The following is a 27,732-nucleotide window of genomic DNA, read 5'->3' on the forward strand; positions in this document are numbered from 1 at the left end:
CCTCTGACTGTCTCTCTCTGAGTGATTATTTGACAGAAAATAATCTACATCTGAAATCACAGCTCAGTCTTTTGTGTGTTTGCTACTTTTAAAATCGGGCTTTTGGCAGCAGAGCAGCACAAAGAGTTTTAATGTTCCACATTTCAGTCACAATTACAAACATTAAAAAAAACGTGTATTGAGAAGAGCAAAAACAGCTTTACTGTAACAATGGTCTTTCTCCCTGAGGTTCATCCATGGTCAGAGTTTGGCGCTGCGCTGCTCTTGTTGACCATCTCTGACCTGACTTGAAGGTGTTTCCCTCAGTTCACCGCTGTCTCTCACTTGTCAGGGTGACTTCAGAGAGACTCCTCCTCCGCTGCAGGCTGCTCGGCCGGAGCGCGTCTCTCCATCCTTTTTTTTTTCCAGCAGCTCGCGGCTCCATGGACACGCACGCACACGCTCACACACCCGCGCAGCCGCCGCACTTTACGCGCTGCTGATCTCCGTCGTCCACCGCGGCTCCACCACCGCTGCGTGATTTCATGAGTTTTTCGGCGGGGTCGTGTCTCTCTGGAGTGGACCGTGAAGCGACAGGGGTCAGTGGATTAGTGCTGAGCCTCCAGGATTACTTTTGACTGGACTTTGATGAGGACTCTGTCGGATGATGGCTCAGCCAGTCTCCGTCATTCCACTGCTGGGCATTATCCTGAAAATCACTTGTGTCGCTGGTAAGAAAAAACTCAATAACAACTGTAAACTTTTTCATCTTGTCTGCTGACTAAACTGAATAACAGGTGACGTTATTTTCTAATATATAAGTTTGTAACCAAAATTATTAGATTGATTGTCTTTTTATTATTATTATTATTATTATTATTATTAACTAATTAATTAATTGTGTTCCTCGGGTATGAGTTTATGAGGACAGAGCCATTCCTCAGCATGTTTGTGCTTTAGAAACAGTAGTAGAAGGACATTATGTTGTGTTGTGTTGTGTGTTTTGTGCCCAGCTGGCACATATGTGTATGTTACTAAAAGAGAATGAAGACAAAGTAAATAAAAAAAGAAACAGTGGTGGAAGGGAACACAGGTTAAAAAAAGAAAGAAAGAATGAAAAAAGTATTGTAGTCTCAGCTCACCCCCTTGGAGGACAAAGGGATATGTAAAAAAAAAAAAGAAAAAGAAAAAGGAGGGAACCATTCAACTGAAAAGGTTTTATTCCACCCAGGCATTACCTCAGTTTGTTTGTTTTTTCTTAAAGATTGATTGGTAAGTTAATTGTAGGGATTCTTGTGTGAAATCAAAGCAACATAATGTCAATTTGGTCAGCGCAATGAGAAGCTTTTTTTTTTTTTTTTTCCATACAATACAATGTGTGACTTAGGGCCTCAGAGGGAGGAGGTGGACAGCCTGTATCCTCAGAAACAGGAACCCCACCTACACCACACTGTGCTGGGCTATTGAGCCGCACCAGGCCCATCTTCCCCTGCTTCCTGTTTTTACACAGCTCCACCATTTTCTGCAGCAGTGGAAAAAATGGCTCTGAGTAACTACAGAGCCAGTTATACAAAACACATCCTGTGCTGCAGAACCTTCTCTTCTACTTTCAGTTTCTCCAATCTGCTTATCATCTGATTTCATTGTCATTAGATCTTTTTAGGTCAGGAATTTTGTTTTTTGATTGTAACCTCTGGCCTCTTTGATAGAACGTATTAGGGAACAGTAAGACTGATGTCATCTCTGCTGATTGTGTTAGTTTGACTGGTGTTATTGTTACTGGTTCCTGCAGCCATTGAACTGCGGTTCATGCCTGATCCACCAACGCTCAATGCCGGCACTCACCGACTGAACAAATCTGACAACCTGGAGCTGACATGCAGGTGTGTACTCGCTGAATTCCCTCCATTACACCCCTACACCCCTACCGTTGTGTTCCCAATCCATTCTCGTTGTGTTCCCAATCCATTCTAGCACAACTCCATCAAGAAACCCTGTCCTGGTCTTGCATTGTTGCATCTTCATCCATCTTATCCATCCATAAACAGTCTTTTTTTGTTTTTTCTTTTGTCATAGTAGCGTCATGTTAATTGTCTGTCTTTGTTGTTTTTTTGTCTGTTGGTTCCTGTTGGATACAGGTGTGTTTTTCCTGTTTTATGAATTCTGTTGTTATGTCCTTGTGTTTATTTTAATGGCTTTTAACACCTTGCCAGGAGGACTACAGTCGGAAACTAGCCGTTGGCTAACACTGGCACTTTTACATTTTATTATGTCCATTAATGTGCATTGTCCTCCTTAAAGGGATAGTTCACCCAAAATTCAAATTTCACTCATTATCTACTCACCCTCATGTTGACTAACATCTGTGAGAATTTTCAGAGTCCTCCGTGCCTTCTCTGAGTTACGGGGGGGGGGGGGGGGGGGGGCAGCAGTATTTGTCCATATAATGGTTGTCACTGGATACCAACTTACTTTGTCTAAAAAGACAGACCAAAAAACATCCAAATACCTCCATACTGCTCGTCTGTAATGTCCCTCTTGTATTGAAGCCCCGACATGAGAAATTGTTCCGAAAAAAATTAAATAAGTCTATATTTTAAGCTTGTTTGTAGCGGAAGCTCCCAGTGTCTCGGTTCACTGCTCTTCCTGTGTCAGTGCAAATAGAAGAACAATTTCTCATGTCGGGGCTTCAATACAAGAGGGACATTACAGACGAGCAGCATGGAGGTATTTGGATGTTTTTTGGTGTGTCTTTTTGGACGAAGAAAGTTGGTATCCATTGACAACCATTATATGGACAAATACTGCTGCGCGGACCCTCCCGTAACTCCGAGAAGGCACGGAGGACTCTGAAAATTCTCACAGCTCTTAGTCGACATGAGGGTGAGTAGATAATGAGTGAAATTTGAATTTTGGGTTTATATCCCTTTAAATAAAACAATAAAAAAAACACCTGCACAATCAATCATCTTTACCTGTCCGTCCCTTCGCCGGCAGAGGTCGTCAGTACCTGACCTGGTCGACTCCTCCTACCAGCACCCACTTCTCCATCAGCGACTGCAGTGGAGCCGGGCTCTTCTGCACCAGGCTGAGGATCTCCAACGCCACTGTCAATGAGACCGGACAGTACCAGTGCTCCTACAGGGACCTGAAAGTGGAGGATGGCAAGACCTCACTTTCAGCTTATGTCTTCGTCCATGGTATAACTCACTATACATAAGCTTTTGATTATGGTTATGATTATGGTCTTTATTATGGTGTGGATATAGTATCTCTGTCCTCATTTCATTAAAACATGTTTGTGATGTTAGATAACAAGGTGCCGTTCGTGCCATCTGACAAGGAATACGAGGTGGTTTTCATCCGTGAGGGAGAGCGGGTGATCATCCCGTGCAGAGGCTCGATGGAGAATCTCAACGTCACGCTCCACACTGTAAGGAAGGGTTGTTTCTGTATTTGATGTGTTTTTTATGACACAATTGTTACATTTCAGTAATAGGCTACATGTTTTGTGGCAGTTTTTAGTGGTTGATGCGGAAAAAGTTTGAGAATTGGGATTAAACAGCAAGTTCAGTCAGACTAAGAAAAGACTGATCTCGATCAAAGTGAAACAGACTGAGATATTCAGGTTCTTTTGGATCAAGCTCTCTAAAAACTGAATCCTGCATCTCCCAAAATGGAACCGATAACATTTACTTGACCCTTCATTCCTGGTTAATGCCCATGTTTTTAAAACTCCTTGCCAAGTTTTTTGTCTCCAGGCTTGAGCCAAAATAACCCTGAAGGCATCACCAGGGTTGTTTTTCAGGCTTCAGAAAGCTCCTCCAGAGCTGCTGCCCAAAAATATGTCTGACATTACACAGTTTTCGAAAAAAATTAATTGTAACTCACTGTAACAAATAAATGAACCTTTATTTTTTTAAACTGATGGATCACTCTGTTAAATCAGTGGAAGTGAAACTAAATATAGTTCATTTAAGTATAATAAATAGTGAAAAAAATCAATTCTCAGGAGTCCCATCACCTCCTTTGTTATCAGTAACTGTTGCTTATGACCTCATGTCAGTTTAAATGGGACTTTTTAATCTCACGTGATGTTTTCTTGTTCACATGATCAGATAAGCCTGTTGGTGTGCAACAGCTGCTGTGGTGAAAAATCTTTACATTTATTTCTGTGTCTGTCAGAAGTATCCAAACAAGGAGCTTCATCCTGATGGGAGGGATTCTCAGTGGGACGCCAAGACGGGCTTCACCGTTCCCAGTTACCTGATCAGCTATGCCGGGGTGGTGTCCTGTCAGACCCGGATCGGAAATGAGACTTTTAAGTCTCCGCTCTACATTGTGGCCGTTGTTGGTAAGATGTGGTCAAGATAATAACCTGTGAGAGTGTTTTGTAGTAGCGTGTAGTAGAGCAGGGGTTCTCAACTAGTCTCACTCTGGGACCCACATTTCCCCATGGTCATTAAGTTGCGACCAACTTTTATAGAATTCAAACCAAGATTTTTTTTTTTAAAGCCTTAAAAACTCATTTTGCTCTTTATTGAGCAAAGTACATTTCAGAGCACATGAATGAAACTGAGGAGGATCATGACAACTGCATGTACGGAAGTGAATAAAATAATATCAAACTGCACAAAATGGAGACCAACAAAACGATATATTTGACTTCTAATGCATCTCTGCATTCAGAGCATATTCACAAAAGTGAATAAATATCAAATTGCACAAAATAAAGACCCACAAAACAAAACAAGATTCACTGCATTCAGGCCACATTAATAAGAAACTGATATCTTTGCATTCAGAGCAAATAATAAGAAACTGAGGAGCATTACAACTGCATGTGTTCATGTGTCTCGTGTGCCTTTCAAAATAAGTTATTTTTCAAAATAAAAGACATGTCCAACATCACATGCGCATTAAATATTATTTACTTTTTTGACCAGCTGTCCGCGACCCATCCAGAACGGGTCCGCGACCCACTTTTGGGTCCCGACCCACCAGTTGAGAACCACTGTAGTAGAGTGTAGTGATGTAACTATACGTGATAGAATGAATAGGTGCGGAGAGAGGGTCTGTGGTCTCAGGAGAACAATAGGCCATAGACTGACTGCTGCGTCTTCCCTCCCTTTTCCGCAGGATACAAGATCTATGACCTCACCCTGACCCCGCCACAAGTCGAGCTGTCTGTGGGGGAGCGGCTGGTGCTCAGCTGCACTGCCCACACCGAGCTCAACGTGGGCATCGAGTTCAACTGGACTCACTCCGGTCAGGCGCTGGTGAGTGTCCCAGGGTTTCCTGCCCTTCTCCTGTGATGTTTAAAGGGATAGTTCACCCAAAATTGACATTTCAAAACTCATTATCTACTCACCCTCATGTGGACTAAGGGCTGGGAGAAGTTTCAGAGTCCTCCGTGGCTTCTCTGAGTTACAGGGGGTCTCGGCGTAGCAGTGCATGTCCATATAACAGTTGCAAATGGATACCAACTGTCATCGTAACAAAAAGACACACCAAAAAACCATCCAAATACCTCCATGCTGCTCGTATGTAATGTCCGTCTTGTATTGAAGCCCCGAAATGCGAAATTGTCCCGAAAAAATTAATTAAGTCTATATTTCAAGCTTGTTTTGTAGCAGAAGCTTCTCGAAGCTCCTCTTCCCGGTTCGTCCAAATTTGACGAACCGGGAAGAGGAGCTTCCCCTACAAAAAAAGCTTGAAGTATAGACTTATTTAATTTTTTCCGGGACAATTACGCATTTCGGAGCTTCAATACAAGACGGACATTACATACGATGATACGAGCAGAATGGAGGTATTTGGATGTTTTTGGTTGGTATCCATTTGCAACCGTTATATGGACATGCACTGCTACGCCGAGACCCCCTGTAACTCAGAGAAGCCACGGAGGACTCTGAAACTTCTCCCAGCCCTTAGTCGACATGAGGGTGAGTAGATAATGAGTGAAATTTCAATTTTGGGTGAACTATCCCTTTAATTTCCTTGTACACTTCTGTTGAGGCCATGTGACCAGCTTCACTCAGCCTGTTTGACTCACCGCTACAGGACACAGAGATACCAGAAGTGCTGTATCTCACTTCCGCTGTCCTTGCGTATATTCCTCACATCCTGCTTTCAGGAATCCCTCAGCACCAGGGTCAAAGGGCAGAGATGTGTGTTTCATGTTCTGTCTGCTCGAGTAGCGAAAGTCTGAACACACAAACACACCACATTTGTGACATCTGCCACCTCACCCCCCCTCCCCCAGAACGGTTCGAGGCCGACCCACGCAACGCCTCACAAGAAGAAGCTGTGGAACTCTCTGGAGCTGTCCAACACGCTCATCGTGGAGAACGTGACGGTGGACCACAGTGGAGATTACACCTGCACTGCATCCAGCGGGCAGATGGAGAAGCGCGCCAAAGCACATCTTACAGTGTATGGTAGGTGCACTGAGAAACATTACTATCATCATCCCATCCGGAAAGTGTCACATTTAAAGGAAATAATCACTTGTAAAAGCTCCCAGGAAGATGCTCTGACACACTCAGGGTTGAATATGTTCATGTTGTCATTTGGTAATGATGTGGCCTAAAGTATTATATCAGACACAAATTATTAAATCAATAAATAGCATAATTTGAAGTTAAATTGGTAAATCATAAATTATAAATAAAAATATAACAGTCTTTTATTCTCTTGTTTATCTTTCTTGTTTTCTTTTTTAATCTAGTTCATATTTTCTCTGAGAAATATTTAACAATATTTACCATGTTTTTTGCTGATGAAGGTTGTGGTTGTGCTCTAGGAAACAGAAATTCAACAAAGGAAATTTCGAACTAGTTTTGTAAAGTAAAGTGATAAAGTGAAAGAAACAAAAAAAACTGATAAGAATTAAAAGGAAAATGATATGGAGAAAAAAGAATCCATACTATGGTTATATTTTTTATATAACCACCATAGAGTCATATTTGTGCCTGATCTCACCACAGTTGTCATTTATGCAGCAGTTGGATAGTGAAGCTCCTCATAAATGGATAGGATCCATTGTTTGTGTGTTAGATTGGATTTTGTTGTTGTTTTGCAGGAAGTTGGTGCATTGTGCAGACTTTCTGTAGACAGTTTGTTTACATTTGTCTGCTGTTCTTTACAACAAGCGGGACACACTGGGACATTCCTGATACCACTCAGTTTGACATCAGCGGTGTCCCATTGGTCTGCCTGTTGCTGTTCATATTAAATGACATGAACATGGGAGAAATGCTCATGCTGACACCTGTTTGTTAAAGGGATAGTAGCATTTTTTTAAAGTGGGGTTGTATGATCTCCAAATAGCCCCTAAGTACTTTAATTGCAGTAGAAGACTCTCTGCACTCCTCCCGTTAGCAACGCCAGTTTTTATTTGGACCAACTGCTGATCGGCGGGCGCTAACCCTGGGCCGGAGGGATACGTGAGTTGGTTAGGTCCAAATAAAAACTGCGTTTTTCCTGCACTTTGAAGGGCTGGAAAAAAAAATTATTATTGCGAACAATGGAACTGTGTATTTTTTTTTCAGGTAAAACCTCTTTTAGGCCACGAAAATAGGCCGTTTCTTTGGGTCTGTTCACAACACTGTATGTTGTAAATCTCTGGGCAGGACTATGGGCTGGCGTTGCTAACGGGAGGAGTGCAGAGAGTCTTCTACTGCAATTAAAGTACTTAGGGGCTATTTGTAGATCATACAACCCCACTTAAAAAAAATGCTACTATCCCTTTAAGACTTCGTCACCTTCACCTGCTTCAGAAAATGCAGTCTCACATTTAAAAATCTCATGTGTCGTTGTTTTTTTCTTTTCTTTTTTTCTGAGTTCCTCCTTTGACCATGATATTTTTTTATTATAGGTTTTTCATTATTATTATTTATTTACTTTTACCACTTTATGCCTCAGTGTATAGTCATTATTTTGTGGTTTCATTTTTCCAGAGAAGCCGTTCATCGAAATAAAGGAGCCTTGGCTGACGGTTTGGGAGGTGAAAGTGGGAGATCAAACCACCCTGATCCCTGTCAAGTACACAGCGTACCCCGAGCCCAGCTTCAAATGGTGCGTTCACTGTAGAAATAAATATCAGTACCAGGCTGTCTGACAGTTGACCAGAGCTCTGTTCAGATCTACTGTAACAACATGTGCTCTCATCGTGATCCTCTGTCTGCACAGGTTGAAAAATGGCGTCCCACTGAGGGAGGACTACAGAGTCAAACAGAAGAGCGACGCCCTCATCATCCACGGCGTCAACGAAATGGATGCTGGGAATTACACCATAGTCCTGACCAATAAGGTCACTAAAGAGGAACATCGGCGCTCCGTCCAGCTGCTGGTCAACGGCACGTTTTCAATTCCCTGTCTCTCTTTCTTTCTTTCCTCCTCTGACATTGTCAGTGAAGACACAGCAGTGATAACTCACAATGTCTCCCTCCACAGTGAGTCCTCACATCATCGAGAAGGAGTTGCCTGTGGACACTGATGTGTACCCGTATGGCAGCAGCCCCACCCTGAGGTGCACCGCCCGGGGGTTTCCCACACCTGCACAGATCCAGTGGCAGTGGATGTCCAAAGAGGACTGTCCCGAGGTCTTCATGTAAGTCACCTTTCTTCAGTGTGTGTGTGTGTCTGCACAGGGTTCAAACTTAACTTTTTTGCTCACTGGCCAACTGGCTAGTGAACTTCAAAAATCTACTGGCCAGAAATATTTTTTACTGGCCAAAAATTATGTATAGTTGCTTTGTATATTTTTCATCGTGTATTGTATATTTTTCAATGTGTTGAGCTGCTATAATACACTCATAAGCATTTTTAACACATATCATAGCAATATTAGCATATTTTTGGCATACCTTTTTTTCCTTAAAGGTTTATTTTAGTGATGCACATGGTTAACCGTTTAACCGTTAACCTCTAACAAGAACTTGACCGAATAATACTATCAGTTATTTATATATTTTTTTTATTAGCTCCTTATGTTGTCAACTCATGGGGGCGTGTCAGTGTGGGAGGACTGACACTGTGCACTGCAGTCCCCATGAAGGAATATCAGACAATAAATGTAGCCTACACGGACATAGATGTGCATCACCTGTAATAACGGCTGTCAGAGGAGCTCTGCTGTTCCTCTCTCTTCAGTCTGGTGTTTGGCTGCACTTTCAATAAGAAAAGTTCCATATGAGCGCAATCAGCAGAGACAGAGCACAATGGATGTGGCATTGATCATGTGTATTTAACGGCAAAAAAAAAAAAAAAAAAAAAATTGGAGCGATTTTTTTTTGCCGTTAAATACATGGATGTATTATAATAGATCCATGTTAAATACACACGTGCGCTGCAAGCGTTGTAATCGGTCACAAATCATCGCTATACGGCATGTTGTGAGCTTTAAGATCTGCACGACACCGACTCACAACCCAAGCGTCACAGCCGGGTCGGGAGGAACAGTAACAACAACGAAGTAGTAGCTTCCTTTACTCGCCAAAGCATCAAAGTTAGTCGCCATTGGTGACTGGCGACCGCTAATTTTGAACCCTGTGTCTGCGTGTGAAAAATGAAGACTTGTCTCTGTGTATGCACGCACATGCCTCTCGGTCACTCATTGTCAACAAGGCTGTTGATCTGCAGAGGAGGAGCTGCTTTCGTGATGTTGACAAAAACAAGAGAAAAGACAATGAGAGCGAACTCTGACCCGATGCAGATCAGCGGAAGTGATTCATGCTCCTCACAATGTCCATTTTTAGACGGGACATCAAATATTCAGACTTTGCACTTGTTTACTTTTTTTTTTTTTGGTACAATCAGACATTTTGTTCTGGGTCCCGTGTCCTGTGTGGATCAGCTGTTTGAGGCAGCAGCTCTCTGTGTGTGTGTGTGTGTGTGTGTTGCACGCTGCTCAGACAGACATGGTTACACAACAGTCTGAGTCTCAGGTATGCAGCGGCGAATTGACGAGTGTTGACAGAGGGGAGGAGGAGGAGGAGGAGGAGGAGGAGGAGGAGGAGGAGGAGGAGGCGGGCATGGCCGTGTTGACCATCAGCAGGTCCCCTTATCTTCTGCCGACACATCAGAGCACTTCCTCAGTCCTGTGCTCCGTTTCCTGTTGTTCCCATCATCTTGCTCTCTGTCAGAAAGGAGCTTCCTCCTACAGAAACTCCTCTGGCTCCTCTGGTAAACGTCCTCTCCCCTGTTATCACGAACCCAGTTTTTCAGTCCTCTTCGACAAAACACTGCTCCTGTGATTTCTGACAGGACGTAGTGTGCGTGTCTGTCAAGGCTAAAAACAAACTGCGACACATAGTGGGGAAAAAAAGCACAGAAAAGTATAATTCAGAGTGATAAATATTATTCAGAGCTGTGAGTTCTTCAGCCAGGAGAGACACTGCATGATGTTGTTATAGTTTAGACTGAAGTTGTATCACAGCTGTTTGGAGATGATAAGGGCAAGTGGAACCAGATATGAATATCATTTTTAAAAAAAATGTAGGCTTAATTCTAAAGGAAATTGTGAACAATACAATTAAATAATAAATAATACATTTTATTTGCATTCTTCTGATATTAATGGGAATGTGATTGTGTGAGTAAATGTAAAATTCCATATTGTTGTATTGTTACTGCATGTTGCAGTATGTATGGGATGTGATAAGAAAATCATTGTAAATATAATGGGGGAAAAAACATTGTTATGGGATCAGAGACTTTGTGTTGAATAAGAAAACAGAACATATTGCTCCTGTTCTGGCTGCACAGTCAGATACAGAATTGAAAAGTAAGTTTTGCTTACACTCTACAAGTCACTAAGTAGTCTGATAGAAATATGATGTGTGTCTAAGGTCCGGGGCTGGCCAGTCAGTGTTGCCTGGACTGGAGTTTAGATGAAGCAAGCTGAACTGGCCTTCAGCCACTCTGCTTCAGGCAGCTGGAACTGTCCAAACTGTGACTGGCTTTAAGAGGAAGTTAAAAACAGCTCTGTTCTCCACTGGCTTTTATACTATTGTGTTTGTGTTTTTCTTATATTCCGTAGTTTTAAAGCTCCTCTCTCATGCCTCTCTCTGGAGCTCTAGTAACAGAAAAGAAGAGCTTCTAATCCCATCTTCTGATTGGCTCACAGTGCTCACCGTTTTGTTGTGACATCACAAAGTCATGTGGTTTAGGTTTTAAGGCTCATTTTCTGAATACAGGCTGTATCAATGTCTCTGTGGATCAAAGAACCCATGGTTCTACCTGCATTAGGCTGTATTGGACCTTTAAAGGGATAGTTCACCCAAAATTCAAATTTCACTCATTATCTACTCACCCTCATGTCAACTAAGAGCTGTGAGAATTCCTCCGTTCCTTCTCTGAGTTACGGGGGGGTCCGCGCAGCAGTATTTGTCCATATAATGGCTTAAGCTTGTTTGTAGCGGAAGCTCCCAGTGTCTCGGTTCACTGCTCTTCCTGTGTCAGTGCAAATCTCGCGTGATTTGCACTGACCGGCGGAACAATTTCTCATGTCGGGGCTTCAATACAAGAGGGACATTACAGACGAGCAGCATGGAGGTATTTGGATGTTTTTTGGTGTGTCTTTTTGGACGCAGAAAGTTGGTATCCATTGACAACCATTATATGCGCAAATACTGCTGCGCCGACCCCCCCGTAACTCAGAGAAGGAACGGAGGACTCTGAAAATTCTCACAGCTCTTAGTTGACATGAGGCTGAGTAGATAATGAGTGAAATTTGAATTTTGGGTGAACTATCCCTTTAACCACATTGAGACACCTCTGTGTGATAATGTGCCATTCACATGAAGTTGCCTCACCCATTTCACTTGCCCATGATGTATCAGAGTTACAGATGAGCTTGTGTGTTTGTTATGCAGGTCAGGGCTGATAAAGTCTGAGCAGCAGCTGAAGGAGTGCACAGTTTGGAGAGACATCAGCAACAGCACCGGCCACAACCCTGTGGAGCGAATTATGACAGACACTGATCACACTCAAAAGGTAAATAACACAGCAGAATTCACATACAGGTGAATCACCCTGATATGCATACGTATATACCTGTATTTAATGAGTATTTTTTTCAAATTGAATGTGTAAATGTGTTTCCATAGAAAATCATGAGCTCTCTGAAGATTCAGAAAGCTGAGGCTCACGCCCTCTACAGATGCATGGCTGAAAACAAAGTGGGGGAGGATTCGCGCATCATCTTCTTCCATGTGACACGTGAGCACTGTGCTTTTTCCTTTTTTCATGTGGACTCTCTCTCTGTGATCATGTCAGTATCCTTCACGTCTCTTCACAAATCTGTGTGTCTGTGTTAGGTGGCCTCGAGGTGAGCGTGTCACCATCCAATGAGCCCATAGAGGAGGAACATGTGGTTCTGAGGTGTAAGGCGGACCGGCTGATCTACGGCAACCTGGCCTGGTACCGTGTGACCAACGCCTCCCGGTCGGAGCCGGTGGCGTCGGTGCAGCCCTGCCGCTCCCTGCCGCTGCAGCGCCGGCCGCTGTCGCAGGCGGTGCTGTCCGGCCTGCACGGCACCAACGTGACCCTGGAGCTGCCGCTGCCCAACGCCACCCGCCGGGATGAAGGCCTGTACGCCTGTCAGGTGGAAAACATCAAGACCAGGGAGAGAACCTGCCTGCTGCGCCGACTCTCCCTCAGAGGTACACAAGATTGTTAAATCCATCTTCAGAAGAAAGATGGATTTAACAATGTGATTATAACACTGAGTAAATATCAATAAAATATCACTCCCACACTTCAAATCCAAACTCAAAAGCCACCTGTTCAAAACTGTCTGTCTAATTTTAACCCGATTTTTTCATCATCATCATTTTGTTTACTCCCCAGTGTTCTTATTGTTTGTGTTGCGCTGTTTTTAACCAATGTACAGTGTCGCTTCAGTGTCCAATAAAGTGTCCTATAAATAAAATGTTTTATTATTATTATTAAAGCAGAAGTAAGCGGAATATTTGTGTTAATATCTTCTTAAATAGTCTTAAATAGTTCTATCTTCCGACGGCAATCACTTCTATAGAGTGTTTGGTCTGAAACACGGGTCTGTCAGTCACTCTGCTCTGAGCCGAGGAGAAAACTTTCCCTGTATCCTACAACCTTTATCCAATGAGGAGAGAGAACGGCATAAAGGGGCGGTCCTCTCTGTGTGTGCAGCCAAGGGATGCGCGTGAATGTGGTGACGTAGGGACGAGGGCAGGGACTGCTAACTCCATGCTGACAAGAAGTTAGCCAAAACCACCGGATCACTTACTTCTGCTTTAATATTAAGATCATTATAAATAATAATAAAATAAAATTGGGGAAGGTCCTCTTCGGGTACTAGGAATAGAGCATGGGAACATTGTCAATTTCAGTGTCTCATAACTTGAACTATCTCTTTCAGCTTTTTTAAACGCACACATGTTTAAAACCTGACATTTTCACCTTGTCAGCGTGATTAATGTTTGATGCTAATTTCAGGTCTTGAGGCTGCAAGGATCCTCAATAATTTAACGGACCACAAAGTAAACATAAGTGCGACGATCACTCTCCGCTGTGACGCTACCGGGACGCCAAACCCTACGCTGGTGTGGACCAAGAACAACCACACTGTGGTGGAGGGCTCAGGTGAGATGATCAGCTGCTCAGAACAAACTGACTCACACCTCTTGTGTTCACGCTGCCGTTAAAAAACGTCATGTGTCGCCCTCAGGTGTGATTCTGAGCCAGCGCAGGGATACGCTGACCATTCAGCGTGTGAAGAAGGAGGACAGCGGCCTGTACACCTGCACCGCCTGCAACAGCCTCGGCTGTGACACCTCACAGTCCTTTCTGACAACTGAAGGTCAGTCTCTTAACCCAGCTCCAAATCCTGCTAATGGGCGCAGAGATGTAAAATACCTCCAACATACAAGGATTTTATACAAAAGTCTGATGAAAAAAAAAAAGTCATGTTAAAGGGACAACGAGGAGTTTTGGAAAGCGAAGTGTTTTCATACTACATTTACCATGAGCCTCCGCGCGCACCGTGAAATTCCTGGACCGGCGCAAGACATCTTGCCAAGAATGTTTTCATTCATTAAGAATTAAAGTCAGAGGTTGGAAGACGATCACATACCGTCGTAGTCCCGACCATAAACGGTGATTCGGCGGCGTTATTCTCATGACTCGCCGCGAAACCGAAAGTAAGGAAACGCTGGTCGGCTCAACCAGCATTTCCACCACCACTAATAATAACAAAATAACGATAGAGACAAAACGATATATTTATCGAAAATGGGCCCATTAACAAGTGTGGGTAACGTAGATTCATCCACATTAATATGAGACTTTTTTATTGTTGCGGAGTTTTTGGTTCTGCCGATGGAGAAACTCCTCGTTGTCCCTTTAAGATCATAAATTATAAAATGTATTCAAAATGATTAAAATTAGTGTTAAATATGTATTATTATAAAAACATATAGAAGTATATCCAGATAGGATATTTTATTATTTTTTCATTTTATAGAATATTTGAGTAGATATATATACAAATACTATCATGGATATTTCAAATATGTTGATAGCTGATAATGAATTATGTCCTCACATATCCAGATGATGTATATGTGATAATATATGTATCATTGTAGTTAACATATAAAGGCAACATCACATTATATACAGTGTACTGTATCATATATATTACACTTCTGTATGGGAGAAAGATAGCCTACCTAAACTGAGAGACACTGTGTCTCTGATGTTGTCGTGTGTCACTGTGTAGCCATTTGATTGATTTTCCAACAAGAAAAGTTAACTCTTATTTCTAGAGCACTTTCAACACAGCTAACCCTAACCCAAGTCTGTACAAAAAACATCAAAATAAACAAATGTTAAAACAAGTAACCAATAAAGGGCAACCAGGCCAGGCCAGGAGGCCAAAAAGGCCAGTGAATAAAAACGTGTCTTTAGCTGAGATTTAAAAATAGAGATGGCGGAGGACACCTAATGTAAAGTTAACAGGTTCTGTTAACAGTCACTTTAAACTGAGGCTCCAGCACAGGGGTCTCCTGACTCTGAGCCTCTGGGCCTGTGTCTTATCATCCCTACAAAACACATATTACTCACTCAGTCCTTGACTTTATATCTGGCCTCAAGGTTTTACATCACACGTACGACGATTTTGATATCAAAGATGTAGAGTAAGAATAACTTTGCTTCCGCCTGACGGGAAGTTTGCCCGTCACATCCGCACATCCTCCTGGGAGTTTCTAAATGTAAAACAATGAGGAGGCTGCAGGACAAAGGGAGAGGCCAACCCTGCCCCAACTCCAGCCCCTGCTCCGCTGTCCACCCCGTTCTGTCCTGAACACAGAGACACAGCAACAAACAAACAAATGCTCTGACTTGAACCAGGGGCCTACGTGACCTGGTCCCCGCCAGCAGAATGCAGAATGCAGACCCAGTTACAGTTACCTCCCAGCTCGGCTCAGGCGCCAGCTCCACTAACGAGGGCCGAGGACGAACAAGTACGTCTCTGTGACGGAGTATGTGAGGGAGTTCTGAGTGAACACAAAGCACAGGCAGTAGTTCTGTGTACTTTGGATATCAATCAAATTATTTTTTTGAAAAATGAAAATATGCTTTGAATATATAATAACGTTTAAAGGGATAGTTCAACATTTTTGGCAAATTGGCCCTTTGCCATAATCCCTATAGTCATAGCAGTAGGTTCGTTACCTTTAATTGTCGGTGCAAGCTATTTTTAGAACGGTGGAGCAGAGCCGTGAGCCGCTCAGAGCTACATTACGGAGGCTCATAGAATTTCTTGGTTTCCCTCATCAAACTCATCAAATACACAATTAGCCTCCGTATAGCCTAGCTCTGAGCAGCTTGCAGCTCTGCTCCGCCATTCTAAAAATAGCTTGCACCGACAATTAAAGGTAACAAACCTACTGCTAAAACTATTATTTTGATTATGGCAATGGGCCAGTTTGCCAAAATGTTGAACTATCCCTTTAAAATATGATATATACAAATTTGAATTAGCTTAGAGGAAGCTATGGCCTGATACTTCTGAGATTCCATGTCTTCCTGTCAAATAAATGAAATGATGCCCAAAGCAACTGGTGTCAATCCCCATAATAAATCAGTGCACAGCAGCTGCCTTGAGTGACAGGTGGGTGAGTGAAGGCATGTACAAGTATGAGCCAGGGGTCTGGGGCAGAGACAGCCGCTGCCGCCCTGAGGATCCAAACTGCTCAGGTGACGCCAGGAGGCTGCGTCCATCTTTATTTACAGTGTAGGATCAGAAACGGTTAAAAGAGCCGTTTGCAGACTGCACCACCCTCCCCTCACCCCCCCCCCACCCCCACCCTCCGTCCCCTTCTCTCTCCCTCTAATAAGTTTGGGCGCCCCAGATGAATTGTAGTGAGACGGTTCATCACAGCGTGTAGTTACACACGGCTCTGGCCCTGATAGGCTGTTTCCAAGTTGTCTTTGGCAGCTGCAGTTTGTGCTGACTCCTGACTATTTGTTATGACTAGATAAAATATCTAGTTTGCCAGATTTCAACAGTCTCCTTCCTCCAACCCAAACACAGACGCACACATGCACTTGAACATGCCAGAGACAATGACAAACCTGTCTGAACTTTATGCAGCTCTATGCCAAGGTACGTCATAGAGAATATACTGGATTCCCACAGTGACTATTTATCCCACATGTTTTCTTTCGCAATGAGGGAAGCATTAATTGTGTGATCTGCTCCGTAGCTCTTTTTTAGTATGAGGTTGTTTGTGAACATTTCCTTAGTCTCTTGTTTGTTGTTGATTCTAGGTGCAGAGGAAAAGACTAATGTGGAACTGATTGTCCCGATCGGGTCGGTGGTCATTGCCATGTTTTTCTGGCTGCTGGTCGTCTTTGTCATCCGTGGAAGAAAAAAAGTAAGAGGTTCCTCATCCTCATCCTCATCCTCATCCTTCCTTTGCCACACTTTTCCTTCCTCGGATTTCCCCACCAGTTACGCACAAGGGACCTGATAATGGATTAAAAAAAAAAAAGGAACTGCAGCTAAAAGCCACACATGCAGAAGCACACACACACACACACACACTGTGGGGGTGTATGACTGATTAGAGGTGACTGGTCTGGCTCTCTTTTGTATGCAGAAACAACAGGGCCACTCTCTGCTCACAGAAGTCACGTAGACACTGGTTGGGCCCCCTGTTTTACTGAGGGGACCAGAGTCTCTGCTGCACAGTTTGAATTTAGTGAGAAGAACGGATCACATCTCTCCCTCGCCCCTCATATTTCTTTCTCATCATCTCAGGCAAGCGGTGGGGACATGAAGACGGGCTACCTGTCCATGATCCTGGACTCAGAGGACATGCCCATGGACGAGCAGTGTGAAAGGCTCACGTATGATGCCAACAAATGGGAATTTCCCCGAGACAGACTGAAGCTAGGTGAGACACAGATCTCATTCATTCCAGAAAGGACTGGAGGAAGTTTTTCACCTTGACAAACAAGCATATGCCCTACATGTCCCTTAATAACAGCTCAGAGCTTTCTCCCTGTGGAGGAAAAGCAAAGAGTTTTAGATGATCACACCATATTATTAGTAATGTTTCTATTTTTCAGTATTTTTCTATATTTCTGATTCTTTCCTTTGTGCTACACTCCAGTTTTTAATGTTATTTTTTTTTTGCCTCAAAGAGTTTAGCCATTGTAGCGGGGAATTTTAGCATTTAGCACAAAACTAATGTTCAGACCAGAGAGCAGCTAGCATAGCTGTGTAGTTTAGTTTCCATTGCTTTCATCCTCTCCACCAGTTACTAACTAACTAATTAGAAAAATATAAGATTGTAGTTTAACAAGAAAGAGATATGAGTAAAATAAAAAAGTTATGGTGGCTCTGAGGGCTCAGTGTCCTGCAATCTGACACACACAGCTCTTGCAATAGATCAAACACAAATTAATTTAGAAATAGCTTCATCAATCTGACAAGACATGAATGGAAAATACTTAAAGTAAACAGTCAAAAGTGAATGATACAGACTCTTGGGCCATGCTAACAGCTCTGTGATGCAGTCTGCAAAATAAGCAAAACACAATTTAATGTTTCACTCTGGACCAGATCAACTGATTAGTGGATCTCCATGGTAACAATACTGGTCATAAATAAAGAGACAATCTGCATCGGTGGGTCTGACAAATGTTTTGCATTAAAGGTGATCCGCTGGGGCGCGGAGCGTTCGGCCAGGTGGTGGAAGCAGCGGCCTTCGGCATCGAGAAAGCTACGACCTGCACCACCGTTGCCGTCAAGATGCTTAAGGGTGAGAGTCTTGTCCTCCGCTGAAACCCACTGACAGCCTCCAAAGACACACTGAACTTACATTTATGTCTCCGCATCGCAGAGGGAGCCACGTCCAGCGAGTATCGCGCCCTGATGTCGGAACTGAAAATCCTCATTCACATCGGGCATCATCTCAATGTGGTCAACCTGTTGGGAGCCTGTACAAAGCCTGGGGGTGAGATGTCACACAAAGCATACGTCTGTACTGGAATGTTATTGCTGCTTGTCAAGGAGCCAAGGAGAAAAATCCAAGGCACCCCTCTAGAAAAATAAAAAGCCTTTATTGATTTGGCTATTTCATTGTGAAACTTTTAAAACCAGACTGGTGTATGTTAAAGGGATAGTTCACCCAAAATTGAAATTTCACTCATTATCTACTCACCCTCATGTGGACTAAGGGCTGGGAGAAGTTTCAGAGTCCTCCGTGGCTTCTCTGAGTTACAGGGGGTCTCAGCGTAGCAGTGCATGTCCATATAACGGTTGCAAATAGATACCAACTGTCTTCGTAACAAAAAGACACACCAAAAAACATTGAAATACCTCCATGCTGCTCGTATGTAATGTCCGTTTTGTATTGAAGCCCCGAAATGCGAAATTGTCCCGAAAAAATTAAATAAGTCTATATTTCAAGCTTGTTTTGTGGCGGAAGCTTCTCGAAGCTCCTCTTCCCGGTTCGTCAAATTTGGACGAACTGGGAAGAGGACAGACCCTGGTTCGTCCAAATTTGACGAACCGGGAAGAGGAGCTTCCCCAAATTTGGGTGAACTGTCCCTTTAAGTGGAGCTAGGCTATAACCCATGTGCAGCGGCAAAACCCGCCTTCTTTAGGGTGTGACTTTCCAGACTAATCTTCTTGATGATGGCACTCAGACTGAATTTCACTTGCACGTACTTATTCCTTTTATAATATTCACAACACATAAAATCAGTTCTAGTTCTTTGATACTTAACCTCCCCCTCCCTCTTGCCACAGGGCCGCTGATGGTGATTGTGGAGTACTGTAAAAATGGAAACCTCTCCAGCTACCTGAAGAGCAAGCGTGGCGAGTACAGCCCATACAAGGTAAATGATGCGTTAACCCACATGCAGCCAATAAAATGCAGCCAACCCTCTGATGTGGTTTACGCTGCACCCAGACGACTCAGCGTAACCACATCATTAACCACAGGCCATTACCCAGCAGCGACGTATGGCAGAGCTGACCCGCAGATTGTATCGAAAACGGACTGAACCAAAAGCAGTGTTGGGTTTCTGTCTTCATGATCTTGAACGATATCTGTGTTTTGGTCCACAGAGGAAGCGGGTGGATAGCCAGAAGTGGTCGATGGCAGAGGAGGATGTGACCGAAGGGGATCTGGGTCTGGGGAGGATTGCCCAGCTGGACATTTGCACGGGAACAGCTGTCTGCTCCACAGCTGGAGACAAGGCTTCGGGCAGCAGCGTAGACATTCATGAAGGTGCTGAGGACAACCCTGAATGACACACTTTTCATTTTTTTCCACCCTGTTTAAATTTATGATTGTAAAATGCATCGTGTGACTGCAGAGAGCTCAGACGACGACCACCTCACCATGGAGGACCTGATATGCTACAGCTTCCAGGTGGCCAAAGGCATGGAGTTTCTGTCCTCTCGCAAGGTAAAAACACAATTATGTGGAAACTTTGCTCCAGAAACTCGCAGATATTAATGCACAGGAATATTAATTCATCATTTTCTGTCTCTCTCTAGTGTATCCACAGAGATCTGGCAGCCAGGAACATCCTGCTTTCAGAGAACAACGTGGTGAAGATTTGTGACTTTGGCCTGGCTAGAGATGTCTACAAAGACCCTGACTATGTTCGCAAAGGAGATGTAAGTCAGCTGCCCTGATGCATAACCTGTCAGTCGCACCGTTAGGAGGACGTGGAGTGGTGAAATGTGTACCTTCATCTTTCTACAGGCACGTCTCCCTCTGAAGTGGATGGCTCCCGAGACTATATTTGATCGAGTGTACACCACACAGAGTGATGTTTGGTCTTTTGGGGTCCTTCTCTGGGAGATCTTCTCTTTGGGTAAACCTTGCAGTGACATAAACTGTAAACTGTCTTGTATGTAACAACATCTATTGCACGTCTGTCCGTCCTGGGTGAGGGATCCCTCCTCTGTTGCTCACCCTGAGGTTTCTCCGATTTTTTCCCGTTAAAAGGGTTTTCCATGGAGTTTTTCCTCAGTCGATGTGAGGGTCTAAGGACAGAGGATGTTGTTATGATGCCATGTGAAGCCCTTTGAGACAAACTGTTTGTAAAAACGGGCTATACAAATAAAACTGCCTTGCCTTGCCTCGCCTTGCCATCACTGGTATACAAATACTAGGGCTGGGACGATATGCTTTTCTCCCGATTCGATTCTTCGACGATTTTTTGGATGGCGGTTCGATTTAAATTGCGATTCTACAATATTGCCGATTCTCTCGATTTTTAGTCTGCATATTAACATTTATCTGCACACACATACTGTAGGAGCCTATAAATGAACATACTCCATTATAAAGTGAACTTAAACCCTTTTCAAAACCTGTACTCTTTGTATGTAAAAAAGGCTAACAAATGCACATTGCACAATATTTTAAAAAATTCAAAAAAAAAATCGATTTAAAAATCGTCAAAAAAAAGATATCGCGATATTTATGTGAATCGATTTTTTCTCCCACCCCTAACAAATGCACATACTGTAATGACCATTAAACACCCATCACATCACCTACTATGTCACATCATATTCGCTACAGGGGCTTCTCCCTACCCGGGTGTCTGCATCGATGAGTCTTTCTGCAGAAGGCTCAAGGAGGGCACCAGGATGAGACCTCCAGAATATGCCACCAACGAGATGTGAGTGGACATTAGACATAATGCAGATGAACACATGACAGAAATGTAACTCAAACTTGTGTCTTACCATCGTCTGATTTACTGTGTGCGCTCATAGATACCAAACCATGTTGGACTGCTGGCTGGATCGTCCCACAGACAGGCCCACATTTGCAGAGCTGGTTGAACATCTGGGAAACCTGCTGCAGGCCAGTGCACAACAGGTGAGTGTGGATAAAAACAGAAACCTCCATAGTTTAGGTCTCGCCAAGCTGTAGTTGAACTTTTTCTGTGTTGTTTTTGTTTTGATCCTATGGAAGATGTATGTGTGTTTTTAAGAATGAAAAACCATGTCAGTGTAGTTTTACATCGCTCTAAATCTTCCTTCTAGATCACTAATAACAACATGTCAGTGAGCCAATCAGGAGAGAGGAAGCTCTGAGCCTCTCCTCTGATTTGCTGACTGTTTTCTGATTGATCAATTAAAGCTACAGCAGATTTTTAGGTAAACACTGCTTTCTGTGACATCACAAAGTTACAAAAGTCCTTACCATTCGTTTTAAGGCTCAGTTTCTGCATACATGCTGTGTGAATTTCTCTGTGGACTGAGACTTTCATACTTTCACAGAATTAATATACAGTAGAGCACAGATAGCTTTATAATTTAAAGAGACATTGAACTATATGTTTGTACAATATGGGATCTTTAAGTTTAATCAAATATCATCAGAAACAGACTGTACTGTGGCAGATGTACCAATTTAATTTCCAGTTTCAATAAAATATTCCACATTACCTTTTAATTCTGTCTGTCACGGTGCTATTGCCAGATTCTGTCACGGTACTATTGTTATGGCTGTCAGAGTTCCCTGTTTGCAAGCACACCAGCACACCAGCACACATCTCAGCTGACTGCAGTTCACACCCCTTCACTGAGTGCTGCCAAGTCATTCTGGGAACTTTAGGAAGTCATTACCTGAAACTGACATGGAACAAACACGCTGATGTAAACTAGTGACACAAGCAAACTCTGATAACACAGGCACAGGAAAAAATTAATTACGGTCGGTTACATATTTAGTAACCCTGACAGATTTCTTTTTTCCAATAACCAAATTTTCCTACTGAATCTGTGTGGATTTTTATTGACCCAGTTTGTAATTAGGTGATGTTATTGGATTAATCTTGGTGTAGAGGCAGAGCTGGTCCTAGACTCTTTGGGGGTCCCTGGTAAAGAAACCCCAAACTCCACATGCAGACTTTTCTTTTCTTTATTAGGATCCCCATTAGCACCTGCAGTAGCATCGGCTATTCTTCCTGGGGTCCGACATACACACAACATACACATAAACATTCACATATACACATGAGAAACACACATTTATACATGACACAACAAGAACAAACAACAAGGCTCCCTAATAATGAACAAACCACAGAAAAAATCTGACAGACATTTGACAGACAACACAGACATCATCATTTCTCTACTCAGATTCCATTCAATGCTTCAATACCTTGAGTACACCCGCAAAGTAAATAAATAAAAATAAATAAATCACATAATAAGCATTGACTGTCTGAAGTGACTGCGACCATGCACTTCAACTACTCATACACATACACTCCAAGAAAAAGGGTACAACCACAGCTGTAGCCAGTCCTCTTCATAACCTCAGTATATTAAATCATATTACATTAAATTCTAAAAGATACTGTTTTAACAGCAATTTAAACTGATCTTTGTTACTTTCATGAGCAATGTGAACTGGTAGAGAGTTCCAGGCAACCACAGCTCTGTCCAGAACTGTTCTCTGAATTATACCTGTTCTCACTCTGGGCAATATGAACCTCCCTTCTGATGTACTTCTTGTTCCATAACTATGTTGGGCAAAATGGGAGTGTAGTTTGTCATACAATAATTTTGGTACTTGTGTCACAAGTGTATTTCTTAAAAAATTCAACAAAGCATTGGTAGACCTATGTCTTATAGGTAGCCAACCCAAACTATCATACATGCTGTTCATATTAGTTCTATAAGAACATAATAGAGCGCAACGTGCAGCTTTATTTTGAGCAACTTGTAATTTCCTCAAGTTCTTAACACAAGTAGCTACTTGACCAAATTACTAAACAATAATCAAGTTGCGACAAAACCAAAGCATTCAAATCCTGCCTCCTGAGATCTGGAGATAGAAAATTAGAAATTATTTTCACTACTGACACTCCTCTTCCCATTTTGACTATTAACAGACCTACATGCAGGTGATGGGTTGAGCCTTTCACACAACAACTGGGGTATTGGGGGAATCAGCAGTCCTGTATAATGTCTATATGGGAGATTTAAATGGGCTTATTAATGTTATTACAAACTGTGCTAATGTGAGGGGCCCCTGGGGGTCCCAATCATGAACCTCATTTGCTTCTTGTGACTGTGCCCCTCTGTCCCCAGGATGGGAAGGACTACATCCCCCTGACAGCAGGTGAGGGTGAGGGATCTCCAGTGGGCCCTGACACCAGGAGCCCCTACGGCAGACCTCAGAACGCGGAGACTCTGGAGGCTCAGCTGCACTATGACAACCCTCCATCCCTCGGGTCAGCCACATGTTCCCACCTGTCACCGTCACTATCACCTCCAAATGTTACTGCACTCTGTGGTGAATGTTCACTCCCTGTGTTCTCCCTGTGTGCAGACTGTCCCAGCAGAGTGAGAGGAGCAGTCGGCCCCTCAGTGTGAAGACATTTGAGGACATCCCTGTGGCGCACAGCAGTGTCATGGTGAGAGCTCATAGCACATACAGTACACCCCATCACTTGGAACTGGTCTTTGTTGGATTCAGAGATATTTTCGAAAATCCTTCTTTTTGCCTTTTTTTTTTAAATCCAAAAAATCAAACTCAACCGGCACTTTTTTTTTGTTTTGTCATGTAGCTCAGTGGAACAGATAACCTTATCCAAATTAGAACAAAGAATGATTTGTTTTATTGTTCGATGGCTTAAATCCGTCAATCTAACAGAACTGAAACAATAAGTTATTGATTAGGTGACAACAGAATATTAAGCAGAAACATATTTGATACTGAATTCATCTTCCACATTTACAATTGTGGTGGAAAATTGCTGTGATTGGTATTTTCCTTGTAATAAATGGTAAGGTAGTCTTTGAAATGTTGTAGTAAAATAGTGTAGCAATCCTGTTAACTCCATTAGTGGAGACATAATTTCCACAGCACAATGAATGAAGCGCTAGCTAAACAATCTAATGAATCCTCACTTCAAAAGCTCCATAGGAACACTAAAAAACAATCACCTATTCCCCTTTAATACAAACAAACATACATAAATTAATTTACATTTGAAATTATCCACACACCCACTTAATATCAGGAAATAAATAATTAAGTTAGGGTGTTGCATAGCTGTAAATATAGACTGTAAATACTGTGAATAATCCTTCATCCTTTCTTCTATGTCACTCTTATTTTATATTGGCGCTAATTGATCAGTCAATCAATTTTCAAGCAAAATATGTCCTACTCTGAGTTGCCTTGTGTGATTGGAAACTACATTTCTTTGGATTTTACACTGTTGGTTCAAGCATGTGGGTGAGGCCTGTCAGTGCTGATTTAAAGTGTGGACTCTTGTGCAGGAGGGCCACACAGACAGTGGCATGTGCTTCTCTTCAGAGGAGGTGAAGGGTTTGAATCAGCAGCTGCAGACCACGCCCAACTTCAGGTGAGGACTGAGAGTCAGCAAGTTACCCATGTGACGTTATATGTAGGGGAGCGCCGGGTCGATTGATACACTTTTCAGTTAAACGTCTTTTTCAAAGATGACGTTATGTACACAAACATTTTTATCATGTGATCAACAACTCACATGTGTATTCTCTTAGTTACAAGTGTAATTTAACACATATGTTGGATGATCGCGCTGTTTTATAACTTTGAATGTAAGTTGACATTTGTCTCAAACGCCCCACCTATGCGGGTTGTTTGAAACACAGAGGAGGGACGGTTGAAACAGCATGTTTTAAACAGAAACTACTGTCATTACTCTCGTTTTTATGAAGCATATCGGACAACATACTAGAGTACTCGTCATTGCCAAAATGTTACATAATTTCTCACAATATAAATAGGTCAAACAAATATTTTTGTCCCTTTCGTAATTGTCAAGATCCGCATTTTCGAACTCACCTTTCTTCTTTTGTACGAGTTGTTGGATGACTGCATTTTCATTTCATTTACTTATTTCCCTGTCCTAAGTCATTGCTGTCATTTTACCCTCGGCATTTTCCCCTCACTTTGCTGAATATCTGTTGATTCATGTCATAAACACGTTTTGTTCATTAAAAATATGTGGTGTTTATTAAAAATACATGTTGTTCATTCAAATCGGTTGTTCATTGCAAAACAGTTATTAATTCGGTGATTTATACAGATATTGATCGTGCAATGTGACCACAATTGTTGTTAGGTCATATTATTATTGCATGAAACACACAATACAACTTTTGATCACAAAAAAACTACCGTACGTACGATTTTACTTTCCGTAGTCAAAAATCGCGCTAATAACTTTTGAATGGCATGAAGTCATTTCACGAGCTTTCCCAGGATTGGTCGGTGTTGAGTGCTGAAGGTAGTGGCGAAATCTGACGGCTCAAGCTTGTGTGGTTTTCGAGGAAATCGCTGTGTATCAATCGTCCCGTGTATCAATCGACCCAGTGCTCCCCTACACGTATACCCATTGTTACTCACACAGAACAGTATCATTCTGTTCTTAGGATTTGTAGTTGAGAATGTCGTCTTCCTGTTTCCCCTCTTCAGCCAGCTGCTGCGCTGTAAGAGCAAAGAGTCTCTGGCCTCGGAATCGTCCAATCAGACGAGCGGATACCAGTCGGGGTATCACTCTGACGACACGGACACCCCGATCTATGCTAACGAGGAGGCCATCATGAAGCACAACATGCTGAAGAGGCCTCCGCTGCCCAAGACGCCCGACAAGTTCAACGTGGAGATCCGCTACAGCACACCACCCGTCTGACCCACATACCCCCCCACCCCCTCACCCCCTCTAAACTCTTGAGTCTCTCCACTGTACAGTATTTGTTTGTTTACCTAACACAGGTATTACACGTCAGGAACAATGACAACACATTCAATAGAGCTCGGTCCACAGTGGTGCCCAGATGTTTTTACAGGAGATAACTTAATAAGTCAGCAGAGGAAAATGAAGGTTGTATGATAAGTTTGTAAGCGCAGCTCTCCTTGGACAGCCGGAGGAATGCTATCATGTTTACACAGTGGGTAAAAGGTCTGGGCAGCCGAGGCACTGGGACACGCCCACTTCCTGGGGCCAATTCCACCCACTTCCTCTATTGCAGGAAATGGCATCTGGAATTTTTAGATAATTGAATCGGCAAATGTTTTCTCTTTTTTTTCCATTCTCTTTTTTTTCTGTGTTGTTGGCACCATTAACGGCTGGCAAGGAGGCAGTTCTCTCAGTTCAATCTGATCAGTGTTTCTAGGATAAACTTTGTACAGTTCCTTTATTCATATACCTTACTGTATTTTATTGAAAGTTTATTACTAAACCTGCAATAAATGTAACTAGTTTTATAAAATAAAAATACTCACAAATTAAAATTGTTCTCATATGTTGTGTGTGTGTTTTTTTTTGGTTTGCGATGATTCAAACATTATCGTCTGTAGTGTAAGTGTGTTTGTCTGTTTCTTTGTATGTTACATCTCCCATTTCCTCTCTCTGTGTCGTACACAAAGAAAACAATGCTTTCTCAACCTTGGTCATTTACTCTGTGTGTGTGTGTGTGTGTGTCTTGTAGGAACAATCAGCCCATAGTGACCATAATAGCCCTGCCAAGGCCAGTTTGAGGCAGTACGACAATAAAGCATGGCACATGTAAAAAGCAGGTGTGAGAGCTTACAAGAGAAAAATAACCAGATGGGTCTCTGGATGGTGTTTCCAGCACTTTTATAATGTTTTACGATACATGGCACTACAACCTGAGAGTACAGTTCATCTGTCACATGAAACAGTCTCGGGTCGTATAAATGTAGATGTCCATGTGTAGTTTGAATATACTGTACATCAGATCTGGGTTCTGTAGTTATGCTGTGAAAGTATCGAAGCCTCAGTTCATTATATAGTCTGAATTTTAGAAAATGAACCACCAGCTGTCAGGACCTCTGTAACTTTGTGATGTCACAACAAAGCATCGAATCCCACACACTACACTGCAAAAATGCAAAATCTTTCCAAGAATGTCTCATTTCTTGTCAAAATGTCTCATTTCTAGTCAAAACTAATCTCTTTCCACTTAAAATAAGACTCATCACCTAAAATTTAACTTGTTTTTAGATTATTTTCACTTGTTTCAAACTAATTTTCAATTGAAATAAGTAGAATAATCTGCCAGTGAAAGCAGGTTTTTTGTGCTTGTGATAAGAAAGAAAAACTTGCTCCACTATCAGATTTTTCTACTTATTTAAAGTGGAAAATTTGCTTAAAAAAAGTAAAAAGTGTCTAAAAACAAGCTCCTTT

At 42.5% G+C, this 27,732-nt stretch overlaps 1 protein-coding gene across 2 annotated transcripts; it reads left to right on the forward strand.

Annotated features, from left to right (window-relative positions):
* Positions 1–411: 411 nt before the first annotated feature.
* Positions 412–26,771, forward strand: kdr (kinase insert domain receptor (a type III receptor tyrosine kinase)). 2 transcript variants are annotated; one of them, XM_083970402.1, is made up of 30 exons: positions 412–710; positions 1,772–1,862; positions 2,977–3,179; positions 3,291–3,412; positions 4,165–4,333; positions 5,119–5,258; positions 6,245–6,419; positions 7,941–8,058; positions 8,173–8,343; positions 8,441–8,593; positions 11,859–11,979; positions 12,093–12,204; positions 12,303–12,647; positions 13,462–13,608; positions 13,694–13,825; positions 16,801–16,907; positions 17,294–17,429; positions 18,195–18,299; positions 18,381–18,494; positions 19,292–19,380; positions 19,613–19,775; positions 19,864–19,955; positions 20,048–20,170; positions 20,259–20,370; positions 21,087–21,186; positions 21,284–21,389; positions 23,618–23,760; positions 23,859–23,943; positions 24,815–24,900; positions 25,998–26,771. In XM_083970402.1, the coding sequence occupies exons 1-30, from the start codon at positions 644–646 to the stop codon at positions 26,212–26,214; spliced, it is 4,044 nt and encodes a 1,347-aa protein (XP_083826528.1). In that variant the 5' UTR covers positions 412–643; the 3' UTR covers positions 26,215–26,771. The 2 variants fall into 2 exon arrangements, with proteins under 2 accessions (XP_083826528.1, XP_083826529.1); XM_083970403.1 differs by having other exon boundaries at positions 4,168–4,333.
* Positions 26,772–27,732: the final 961 nt, after the last annotated feature.

Source organism: Trachurus trachurus (assembly GCF_905171665.1).
Source record: "Trachurus trachurus genome assembly, chromosome: 4".
NCBI lineage: Eukaryota > Metazoa > Chordata > Actinopteri > Carangiformes > Carangidae > Trachurus > Trachurus trachurus.